The 13,497-nt window shown below is 26.8% G+C and overlaps 1 protein-coding gene across 1 annotated transcript; it reads right to left on the reverse strand.

The window, feature by feature from the left end:
• Window positions 1-5,073: 5,073 nt before the first annotated feature.
• LOC145850129 (ER membrane protein complex subunit 3-like) lies at window positions 5,074-5,820 on the reverse strand. The gene has a single exon (XM_082955274.1). The coding sequence runs from the start codon at window positions 5,818-5,820 to the stop codon at window positions 5,074-5,076; it is 747 nt and encodes a 248-aa protein (XP_082811400.1).
• Window positions 5,821-13,497: the final 7,677 nt, after the last annotated feature.

The raw sequence follows: 13,497 nt of genomic DNA on the forward strand, positions 1-13,497 counted from the left end.
AGTGTAATTTTTGGAAAATGTTCTGTTTTATTAAGCTTAATGTTTCATATTTCTTGTTTAAAACAATACTTCCTAAGTTTAATTTAACAACAATTTTAAGTATTTGATGCCTGCGGCGCGAAAAGCTTATTATAGAAAAATTGGTCTTTTAAAAAAATATTTGTTGTTCAAAAAAGTTCTTATTTGGTTGTTATTCAATTTTTTCTTTAAGTCTTAGCTTTTAAACTTACGAAAATAGTTGTGTACTATATCTACCTAAAAATGAGTTTAATTTGGTTGTAACTATGAAGTTTTTTTTTTTCAAAAACATATGTTTTATTATTTATGTGAAAATAGATGAGTTAAAGAAAAATTTTAAATAACTAATAAAAACTTACTGTTACACAAAGACTGATGTAAATGTCTAAAGTAATATAGGGTAAAATACATTTGTCTTACTCTACTTTTTAAAATCAATATAATCTAAAATATGTTTAAATGCATATTTATCAATTGTCTTTAATGCTATTTTAAAACACCTCCTAAAAAATATTACAACTTAATATCTACCGCTATAGGACTTTAAAAAATGATTTTTAAACATGTATGTTAAAAGCACTTACAATAAATTTATCTTCATTAAGAATGTAGTATGGAATTAACCAAATTTTTATAATTATAAATATTATTAACCAACTTCAGAAATAAAATAATTTAATAACGAACAAAAACGAAAACTGACACAGATTCTACAATATTTAAGTTATTGGATCAAATGCCTTATATAAAAATTGATTCAACTGAATCAATCCTACTAAAAAACTTAGAACTTTTGTTTAACGTTGAATATATATTAATAACCAGACAAATTATCAATTAAATTTGTAAAAAAAAGAATTTCTGAACGAACAAAAGCTTATAAAGATACTAATAAGTTGAAGTTATGGGCTTAAATGCCTCTTATAAAAATTGATTCAACTTGATAATAGCATAAATGATCAAATATTTTTTTTACAAAGTTTTACTTTTTTAATACAACTAAAATTCAACATGAATAAAAACGAAAAATTTACTATAAATTAATAACTAAAATAATTATCAAATAACTTTGTAAAAAACGAATTTAAGACGAAAAATAAACGAAAACTAATACAGATGATAATTAATTAAGGTTATGTGCAATACCTCTGAGAAATTCCATAACAGTTCTTTGATTGCGTCCGGTTACAATTGATTTTAATCTTTCGTCTAGGTTTTTATATTTTTTTCTGTTTCTTTTTATGAGGTTCACCCGAGTTTAATCTTTCGATTTGATTAGTTTTTTTTTTTTTGCTCTTTCATTAATTTATCAATACATTTAAACACTCCAGGTTTGGCACTATGCATAACAGCTTTGAACCTTCTGTGCCAACCCTCCACACAATTGTTAGTCCGAAATCAGTTTAAAAGCGTTCTTTCATTGACATTCCAAAAGGTAATAGGAAACAATGGTGGTTGAGCGTCAACACCATTGCTACCAATATAGGTATTATTAAAATACCTAATAATTGGTATCACTTCAGTTGGACAGTCGTTTTGCCGAAGCAAAAGATCTGCAGCCTCAATTACCTCTTCCACCGGCCAAAACGCAAGAGCTGAAATGTGCTTTATATACAGTGCAAAAGAACCATCTTCGGCTTCATAGTTCGTTTTGCAGCCCTGTTAACATAAATATATCTACAAAAATTGTTGCATAGTCTTAATACTAATTTTATATATTTTTCATCATTTTTATGTATGACAAATAAATTAATTAATAATTAAATAATATAAATAAACTATAAAACAAAAATAATACTTTAAAAATTTTATAATATTGTAATACATTAATTAAAAAAAAAAGTTAATTTAATAAAAATAAATCAGTTTACATTAGTTACATTACTGACTAACAACTTCAACTTAAAGAAAATAAGTACAAAAAAAAAATTACTCTTTTTTTCCACTACTTTGCGGTACAAAGATTCCTGGAGATGAAAAAAGCATCCTCTTGTTGTTCCAGGAAAAATAAATTCAATGCTATTGATCGCAGCCTTTTCAAAATCTGTTATCCACAGTTCTGGTGAAAGCGGTTTAATTCTATTTAGTGTAGTCAAAAGCCTGGTGTATGTTTCTTGAGTTTTATTTTCAAGTAATGCAAATACCAATGGAAAAACCGCAGGTTTTTCATCTGTAGTGGTTTCCATTATTTCGCCGTAGATAGTATACAGTTGGCAGAAATGTCGATAACACTCTTGTAATTGTTGAAACAGTTTAGTTCTACTTTTATCTAGTTTTTTAAACTGTTTAATAATATGTTACAATATTAAACAATGTTCTTTAATTATTCTTAATTCTTAATTATATTTAACTATTAGAACTTGAGTTATAGCGTAACCGAGCGAATTTTCTTTAGCAGAGGACTAAATTTTCGTATTCACTGGTCGCAATATAACATATAAACATGTTCTCGAGCCACATTTTTACAAATATGGGCCAAAGTTTGCCGAACCCTTGTGTAGATCATTAAAAAAAGTTATCTCAGTGTAGCAGAGACATTTCTAGGCCTTTTCAAATGGAGAAGCACTATTTTTTGCTTTAGTTTAAAATGATTCTTCTTCTAACTATAAATAAAAGTTGTCTTTTAGATATATAAGCGTCTACTCAACTGTTAACATATTTGTTAATCATAGTATTTAAATACATAATGTTAAACTATCAATAACGTTTTTCAGTCAAATAACTATATATTTTTTTGTCTATTTCATAAATAGTTTCTCACTTAATAACCTTGTTAGTTTAGATAAATTTAAAAAATATTTAACTCATTTAATTTATCACATATTGTAAATATTTCATTATCTAATAGCAAAACATAAAGTAAAGACAAAATTGATTTAAAATATAAAAGAACACAACACGAAATAATTGAAGTTAAATGGCAAATTAAAGAACATGTAGTAATGTCACTATATAGAGGTCGTGTTTGAATAGTTTTGTAAAGTCTAAGGTCTTTTTTAATGTATAAGAATCAAAACTGGAATAATAATAAAAAAACACGTTATAAATATAACATGCTAAAAGATGTGCTTGAATTATCATGTATAACTTTAATAAATATGTAGTTAGAAGTAAAGATGCAAATAATATTGTAAATAATGCTTAAGTTAATGAAAAGTCTTCATTACAAACAAAGTTTCAAAAGTTATAAGCCGTTTATGACACAATGAAAAGAAAATAAAGCTTTTTCTTATTTGCGCATATCACAAAAACAAACCTTTTTTTACGATAAAATAAAATGTTTGCATTTTGTTATTGCATTTGGTTGTTTAAAAATTGTTAATGCTCGTTGTTTTAACATTTACAATTTTGGAAAGAAAGCGCAAGCGAAACAAGTAAAAGTGTATAAATAAACAGCTTTTTTGGTTAATAAACGAAACTTTCTTTTTCTCTTTTTTGTACTTTTTCATCGTCGCACAGGCTCCAGGTAACCAGTCTAAACACGCCCCTGCAGGTAGGTACAGCTTGTTGAAAATGAAAACAATAAAAATTTATTAAATTAATAATTTCTCTCAGTAAAAGTTATTGTAATAATTTTTTTAAATTGTTAAACGTTATTAAAAAAAAACTTTTTTGGTCGAAATTTATGAGGTAATATGAAATTTTAAACTTAAAACGAACGGAACTTGACTGAAACTTATAATCAATCTTTCTTCTAAACTTTACATGTACAAAAATTAAACGGATTAGAATTTATGCATAAAACTATTGATCTGAACTAACCGTATAACATATATAAAGGTTGACAATTATTTTATTTAAAATATTTATAAACTGGATTGAAAAAAAAATAATAAAATAAAAAAACTGGATTGAGTCGAATGAGAATTCATTCGAGTTATAATTTATCTAAATTGGAATTGATCGGATGGGATTTGATTTGGCCGGTATTTAATTAATGTTGGAATTGTGCGGGTTGGATTTGATTTGGGTGGGAATTAATCGGGTGGGAATTGATTGGGTTGGAATTGATCCGGGTGGGATTTGATCGGGTTGGAATTGATTCGAGTGGGATTTGATTCGGGTTGGATTTGAACGGGTTGGAATCGTGTGGGTTGGAATTGAACGCGGGTTGGAAATGTTAGTATACCATATATAGAATAGAAGCAGTCTAAGAATAATTTTATATTTAAAAATAATACACAAAACAATTGATTTTTGGTTGTGTATAATATTTATATTAACTTATAATAACTTTAATAGTTTTATTAAACAATCTGAACAAAAGCACATGTTTTTATATTTTTATAGAGATAATTAACGTTTTTTTCTTTAAGCAAGCTCATGTGATGTAGGTTAATTTAAAATTTTAACTAATGTATTACGAATTAGGTAATTGGTACTTTACTTTTTAAATAAACTGTTAACAACAAGTCTGTCGCTTTAAAAGCTTGTAAAGTAAAAATAAATTTACTTTATAGAAAAATGACTTTAAGCCAAAAATTTCTAACGAACTTGAAGAACAACTATATTATTAAACCAAAAGTTTAAGTATTTTTGTAGGTTGTGGAATCTTAATTTTCAAGTTTACAATCCAGCCCTTATATCTATTTGCAACATTTCTTATTACTAAATGTTGCTTTGGTACGTTTATTACTAATTATAATCATATTTTTTTATCAAACTAGCTTTTTTAAAACAAAGTCAACACTTTTAATAGTATCATATATATTTTTTCTCTACGATAAAGAGATTTTATTACTTCTGAAATAAGTGAAAAATAGTGTTTTTCCGTTATACAATAATGAAAAGTTATTTTGATATTCAATTAATTTATATTTTTTAGTTATTTATACACAGAAGACTTAATGAACATTCAAAATGTTTGGTAAAATAGTTATATTTTTTAGTTCGGAACAGTACTCATTAAACACAACTTCTAAACGACATAAACTAACATATAGCACCAAAAAATAGACGCTAAAACTTAAATACATCAATCTAACCTAAACACAAAAATTGTCAATATAAAAACAAAAAATAATTTCAGCCGTAAGAGCTCAGACAATACTCATCCTAATCAAATTGATACTCAGCCATTACCCAATCTGCTACATTTCCAATTTCGTCTCTATGCTCTTCACCACGGAGCATTTCTTCTCCACAGCACCCCTCCACGTCAGCCTTGATTGTTTCGTGGCTTTCCAAAAAGTTCCACTGCAACTCATTTGAAATGTCCTCTGCCGGTTTCGGCTTTAAAAACGGAAGCAGATAATAGACAGACACAAACAGAACAATGTAGTAGGCGGACATTGCCGAGACGTAACTGGAGTCGAGACGTTCAATATCTAAATAGCAATGAAAAACCGCTTTGAAGCTAGAAGGTACCCAAAACGGGATTTTCAGAACCAAGTGGTTGCCAAACAGCAGCGTCACCAGCGAACCAACCATTTTGGACGACTTCAATTTGTTGACAACCCAGGTCAAAATTTTTCTTAGGTTTTCCCGGGCAAATCGAGTCATCCTTGTGAAATACGCACCCCAGCTTTTATCTGGGTTTACAGTGGACAAAACTCGGAAGCCGTTTGCAAGGATGAAATTCTTTCTACTGTGAAAGGATGTGTCCGGGATAAACCCACCGTTTTCTCTCAAAATCTTCGACCTCTTTATGAGTTGAGCCGTTTGGATTTCTTCCAACTCAGTTTTCTCTTCAAAATGGAAAAATTCTAGCAGGTAGTAAATAATGGCTTTGCATGTCAGCGCCACAGCAGTAAGAGGTAGAAAAATCCAATAGAAAATTGATGGATCAAGTTTTAAGTTCATTTCAGACCTTATATATTTTGTAAGCTTTACACCACAGTAGTCTAAATAAAGCAACAAATGTCTTTATAAAATTTTCTGAATACCTAAAACTAATGCAAACACAAACTAAGACTTTTATAAAAGTTAACTGACTAAAGGGACAACTTTTTATCATACTTTTAGCTTTAATTAATTGATAAAAGCAATTAAATGTGTGTTTTTGTTGATTAAAACCTAAAATTTTGACTCTACTTAAACCTTCAATAAACAAATACTACGTTTGTTGTAATTAGAAAGCAGTCAAATAAATAACTAAATTTTGACAAAGCCTTCTTAAAGTTTAAGTTTTATATAAAGTAAAAATAAAAATATCAAGTACTGTTTAAAAAAAATATATAATTGTTACCATCGTCTACTACCATTCACTTAGTAATTGTAAACTTCAAAGGAATTTTTTTTGAAGTTTGTTAATCAACGTTAATTATTTTTTTTTTCTTACGTATTGTCTCATAATAGTTGATTTCTAGTCGCTCAAACGAAGAGATGATTTTTTAGCTGTTACTTAATTATAAGTTTTATCATAAAGTTTAAACAAGTAAATTGATTAGATTTAAACTAAACTATATGAGGTAATAAAATAAAATAGTCACCTGTTTTCATAATTTCAAAAGTATTTCATTTTTTTCCATAAAACATTGATTTGATACAAAATAAATTCAAAGTGAAAAAAGAACTATATATTTTTTTTATTCAACACTTTTAACTATCAAGAGGGGAGCTAATATAAAAAAAAGCTTGTTTTATTGAAGTACGGCAAGTAAATAATATACTATTGTTGAAAAAATTCGTTGCATTACAAGAGCTATAAGCAGATTTATCTAAAGCGACATTGCATTGCTTTGTTAATTATACTTTTATAAATACTAGTTACGAAAAACTAGGTAGCTCGAGCTACGTTTTAATAAAACTTTTTCATTCAGCTTTTTAATTTAAGAAATATATAAATTAAACAAAAAACAGTACTGCACTAGTACAATTCAGAATCATCTTCGTAAACAAGATATTGAAATTATATCAATTATTATTAAGATATATTTTTTACTCAGTCATGTTCAACTTTAACGGATCATAAGCATCTTAAAACTTTAAAATACACAAAAACGCTTTGGATTTTTAAAAATAACGTACATTTAATTTATTTATTTAAACGTTTTATTTAAAATCTAAACTTATTTGAATCTCTTTTTAATCTCACAAAATAACTTTTTATTAATAAAAAACCAACATTTTAAAACGTTTCTGCTTTTAGTTTCCTTTTTATCTATAAAAAACTATATAAATAAAATTAATTTCTTTAAATATAGTTTTCTTGTTTTTAATTGGGATAAAAAAGAATTAATACATTTTAGTACAACAAAACCTGTCATGGGCAAGATCATTAAACTGTATCCGTGGTGTATGACTCGATAACCGAAAGGTTTTTCATTTGCCAGGTTCCGCCATTCGTTTCTGTACAAAACACTTATACAAAACAGTATAATATAAATTTAGCTTCCAAATGTAGTTCTTGAAATTAGGCAATACAAAATAATCATACCTAAACAGTAGTAAAGTAGTAAAAAAAAGTCTAAGCATTTAAAGCTTCATACTACACAAAATCAAAGAATGAAGATCAAAACAAGTTTTGAATTTTACCTTAAAATGAACCTGGTATCAAAATTTAAGTTAAAAAGAAGAATCTTTAAGTGATTTGACCACATACAACAAAATTGTCAAAAACTAGTATGTTATAGAAAGTGTCTTATGATGCACCTTTGTAAATAGCGACACTTATAACTAGCATAATATACTTTAAATGTTATCTAAACACAAAGAAACAACATCATTTGAAAAACATTTTACAATCAATATTTTGTTTATTCTCCTATATAAATTAAACAAGTATATAAAATAATAGTGAAGCTGACAACCCATTTTCAATTTAAACAAAAAAAATTATAAACGACTTGTCGTGCTTTTTGTTTATATTAAACGAAATCAGCAAAAAACACTTTTTGTGACCTAAAAGTGCAACTAATCTTTTTCTTATCTATTTTAAATAATACAAACAAGTTTCTTTAAATTTAGATAGAGCTTACAACTCTTAAGGCTTATTTCTTAACTTTAAAACAACTTTCATGAGCTACAACTATCACAACACAGTTGGAACTCATGACTACTGTGATGTGATAGTTGTAGCTCATAACAACTGTGATGTTATAGTTGTAGTTAATGACAACTGTGATTGAATAGTTGTAGCTCATGACTACTGTGATTAAATAGTTGTAGCTCATAACAACTGTGATGTTATAGTTGTAGCTCATGACAACTGTGATGTGATAGTTGTAGCTCATGACTACTGTGATTAAATAGTTGTAGCTCATAACAACTGTGATGTTATAGTTGTAGCTCATGACTACTGTGATGTGATAGTTGTAGCTCATGATTACTGTGATGTGATAGTTGTAGCTTATGACAACTGTGATGTGATAGTTGTAGCTCATGATTACTGTGATGTGATAGTTGTAGCTCATGACAAGTGTGATGTGATAGTTGTAGCTCATGACAACTGTGATGTTATAGTTGTGTAGCTTATGACAAGTGTGATGTGATAGTTGTAGCTCATGACAACTGTGATGTGATAGTTGTAGCTCATGACTACTGTGATGTGATAGTTGTAGCACATGACTACTGTGATGTGATAGTTGTAGCTCATGACTACTGTGATGTGATAGTTGTAGCACAGTGTGGGCCCACAACAACAATAACAAAAAAAAATTGAATTTTTTCTCGAAATTATTAGGTGTGCTTTTAACAAAATTAAAAAAAAAATTTATAGAAAAGATATGCCTGTTGGCGGAAGGCGATTTGAAGGATTTTTGGTAAATTTAAATTTTGATGACTTTAAATTTTTTTAAATCAACGGTTTATAAAAAGCTATTAAAGTCTTTTATTGCTATTGTCATAGTTTGATAAAGGTCTTCAAAAGACTAATTTACTAAATTAATTTAGTATTTTTATCATTTTTTTTTAGTTTAAATTTGAATGTATTAAATATGTATTTTTGCATATTTTTTATCTAAAAACATGTTTTCGTAAAAATTTAATGGAGCTTACAATTCTTATAAATTTAGAACAAAAAACATCTTAAACGAATCGTCTTACTTTATGGAAAAGACATTTTTTTTATGTTACACAATAACTTCAAAAAGTTATTTTTCTTTGCCGATAATTCCAGCTAAAAAAAAACTAAAATGACTTGATACGTAGATATGACATTTTTTCAGTTTAAATAAAGACAGTTGAAAATTTTTTTGACCAAAAAGTTCAACTAATATATTGTCGTTTATCTATACAAAACAAACAAGTTTCTAAAAATATTAATGGAACTAATAATTCTTATTCATTTTAAATAATAAAACACATCCTAAACGACTTGTCTTGCTTAGTATTTATGTTAAACAAAAACATAAAAAAAATAGTTTTATGACCTATAAGATCAACTTATTTAATTCATACAAACAAGTTTCTTAAAATTTTAAAGGAGCTTACAACTCTTAAGGCTTATTTCTTAACTTTTGGACTTGGATCCAGATCCACCTGGATATTAATTTTAGGGATCCGGAAGATAACTTTAAACTTTTTGAATTATAGTCTTTTATTTGTCAAAAGTTGAATGAAGTGTAAAACTGTTCGAAAAAATATTAAAACTGATTAAGACGTAATAAATACAAAGTTATAAAAAAACAAGCATTTTAAAGTTTGAAACAAATATAACTTATATTGTTTTCAATAAAGCTATCTTTCTACTTGCGGCTACTTGTGTGTTTCACTTTTGTTTTTCATTTTCGATTAGCATTGATTTTAAATTACAAAGCAAAACCAAGCACACCTTTAGGAATTTCAACTTATTCTCAATGTTTGAGTTTTAAAACGGTACACATTTAAGTAAAAGATTGAAGATAGTAGTAAAAACAGCATCTCCCGAAAAACTTGGCCCTAATCCAGATATCTTTCCTATGTAAGGGTGCTCTGGTCTAAAAGCAGGTATGCTTGTTTATGACACTTCAGTCTAATATTTCCGAATACTTTTTTGTAAGAGTACTTGTTTTTTTTTTTAAACAGCTATAATTCGTCTAAAAAATCTTAATGAAATATTTCTTAAGTTAACAGTTGTAAGATACGATTGAAGAATTTCAGTGTTATCACCAGTATTTGTTTTTTGTTATTGTTTAAAAGTTAAGTTGTCGATTTTATGGTTTTAAAGAAATTTCTTTATGTCAGTTTGTGTTTTATCTTTTTTATAGTATTTTTAAAAGTTTTTCTTAGACATCGTCAATTTAGACAAAAGTATAATGCTCTATCTATATAACAGTCTAAAAGATTTACATGTGTGTTTTGTTTTAGTGGCTAGAGAAAGATTGTAGTACCTTTTTTAATGCTAAGTTATTACTGAGTAAGTGTCGCATATCGTTTTGGATTTTGTTTTTTATTCATTTAAAGCCTACTGCTTACAAGTAAAACAATAATCCGTTTAATCCAAGAACATTAAAAACCCGTAAATAGTTTTAATTTATCAATACAAGACTTTATTTTCTAGTTTAAAGTATTTATATTAAAATTTATTTTCTTAACCCTTACCCACCTTACTCAAACATAAAACAAACAAATCAAATAATAATGATTAAAAATTGATTATTATAAATTAGCATTTAGTTGTTATTAGTCTTGTTTCGATTAATGAAAATAAGTTGCAGGTTTTTGAATAAACTAAAAAATCCAGTCAAAGTTATTAAAAACTAACCTAACAATTAGAAATGTGTTGTTTTGAAAACTGAAAAATAAAGTATTAAAGCCTAATTTTGAAAAAATTAATCAACCTGAAATACCTAAAATTATAACAGTAACAATAATAATAACAGTAAACATGATAAATAAAATGTACCAGATTCTGGTATTTAGATTCAAGTCCAGCCAGCTTATGCCTTTGTATTTGAATCCCGCAAGATCCTAATTTTAAATCAAAATTTGGATCTGGATCCGACTGGTTCTTTATTTGAAAAAAAAAAATTCGAATTCCGATACGGCCAGATCAATTATTTTTGGATTCGTTAGATCACTACTTTAAACCTTACTTAAACGCACCCCAACGGCCTACCTTTAGCAGCTTACTAAAAAAAAGTACTGCATGTATATAAAGCTGCTAATGTTTTGCTACTAGTTTTGAAACGAATTCGGGTAACATTTTTCCTCCCCTTTGAAAAATCTTACTTAGGCAGTGCATACTTAGGAAGTTTTGTCTATAATTACCCATATTAAGCCTAACACGAACATGTTTAAAGCCACTAAAGTTTAAAAATGACTTCTAAAGCACAATACCCCAAACGAAAACTTTCACTATGAAAACAAAACATATTTATTAATAGAAAATTTCTAGTCTTGAGTACTTATTTAATACATGTTTTATATTTGAGTTTTTATTTATGTTTGTATATTCAAGGCTCAAATTTAATCAAAGAAATTTAGTATAATCTTTAACCTTAATACGTGCAGGGACGAAGCTAGCTCAAAAAAGTTACGAACCTGCAAAAACTTTACAATTTGGATGTATTTAATTTGTTCAATTTTTTTTAAGACATTAAAAATGCTAAAGAGTACATATATGTCAAAATTACCTCTCAAGAATGCAGAACTAAGCATAAATGAATTCTAGAAGCTAAGAAAGCAGAGTCTGCGTTTCTGTAGATTTGCAGAAACGTACTAAGCTACGTCCTTGCGTTGTAGTATTTTGCTTCATTCCTAGTTTATATTTGAGTCTAATTTAAGTTATCAATCAGAGTAGCCTACAAAACTTTAGCCTAGGAAAATAAATCCAAAGAAACACTAATAATAAACTTGGTATGGATAAAGACATTTAATCACCAAGCTACAACCACTTACCTCATAATGTTTAGGTTGTACTTATTTCTTTAAACTAAAAAATATTAGTCACAAATCCACCAATTTGTTTTAGCTTAACAAATTTGAATTTATTATAGGTAAGCCTTAATAAATTAAAAACAGTTTGAGTATAATAGTTGAACCAAAATACATCCTTGAAAAACCTGAATTAAATATTATTTTGCAATTAAGCCTTAAGGTTTTATAAGTATGTAAAATTCATTATAATGATATCACCTGAAATCTAAGATATTGTTTACAATTTTTTTAAGAAACTTAACTGTCTTCCTTCTTTAACAATGCAGTAAATTATTTAGAAAGCAAATTACATCATATATATTTTTACCTGTCAATTTGATAATTTAAACTTTATTATCAAGGAACAAACATCAACAAAAAATTAAAGAAACACTTTTCTTAGTTTGCCCTTTATAATTAATCATAAAGTTAAAATTTTAACATTAAACAAAAAATCCTGATGTTATCAACCCAAAACAAATGTTAATTTTAATGCAACTAAAAAGCAAAGAAAACACTAATCAAACCTCTAAGTTTTGACATTTTCTTCTTGTTAATCTTTTTTTTTGTACAGACAACTCAAAAGTTAGAATAGTTACAACATTTAAAGGATTGAAATATTTAGTAGCTATTTACATGATTCATAATTTCAAAAGTGGTTATTTTTTATAAATTTTGTTTTGATTTAGTTTTTATTAAGTTCTAATATTTTAGATACAAAGGCCACTGTAGAATTAAGGCAAAAATAAAAACTAAATTATACATTTTGAAAATATCTTAAAAAACCTGTAGTTTTCAAAAACTTAAATAAATGCATGAAATAATAATGAAGTTTGGATTAGATATAGAATTAATATTATAAGGAAAAAAAACATATGTTTTTTCTAGATGTTAAGTTCTTTTATTTTCCTTTTATTTTTTAAGTGTTTAAGCATAAATAAAAGTATTTCATTTTTCTGCTTTAACTTCTTTGTTTTATAATAGACTCAGACTAATCTGACACATCTCAAGGGACTTTTATTCCAAAAAGAGTCTTAAACCAGAAAACAGTATTGAGTTGGACTAGTTTTTCCCATATCCTATATTGAAAAAAATAATAATTAGAAGTAGACTGAACTGTCTATAGTAAACCTAGATGTAATGTAATTTGTCTTGCTTAGTATCCAGTTTATTGTTTACTTAATCAGTTTAGACAACTATTTAAATCAGGGGTCCACAGCCCATGTAAATAGTAATTTTTTTGTAAAAATAATAAGAGATATATTAACAGTTTTTAATTCCATAATTATAAATTGATTAGTAATTTAACCAAGATAAGCATGTGTACAAAAATAAAGTTTAAGTAAAACAATAAATAAACTAAAATAAGCAACAAACTAGACAAAGCACTTAAGCAGCTTATAAAGATGTAAAAACCTACTGTTGCTTGGAACTTGCTGTTGTTTACAAATCTAATCTTTAGAAGTTGTTATTTATGTTTTGCCTAGTTTGTTGCTTATTTATTTTTTTTTATTGTTTTACTTTTTTATTTTTGTACGCATGCTTATTTTAAATAAATTACTAAATAATTTTTAATTATTTAGTTATAAACTGTTAATCTATCTTTAAATAATTTTGCTTGAGTTATTAGTTGAGTTTGTTTTAACCAAACCTAAAACTAGTTACTATTAGAGTTTTGTTTTTTACAAATACATAATCTAA

This window comes from Thalia democratica, chromosome 2 (genome assembly GCF_965202585.1).
Source record: "Thalia democratica chromosome 2, ktThaDemo2.hap1.1, whole genome shotgun sequence".
NCBI classification, from domain to species: domain Eukaryota; kingdom Metazoa; phylum Chordata; class Thaliacea; order Salpida; family Salpidae; genus Thalia; species Thalia democratica.

What these genes read in the sequence shown, in the direction of transcription:
- LOC145850129 (XM_082955274.1), bottom strand. Translation starts at nt 5,820, where the DNA reads ATGAACTTAAAACTTGATCCATCAATTTTCTATTGGATTTTTCTACCT.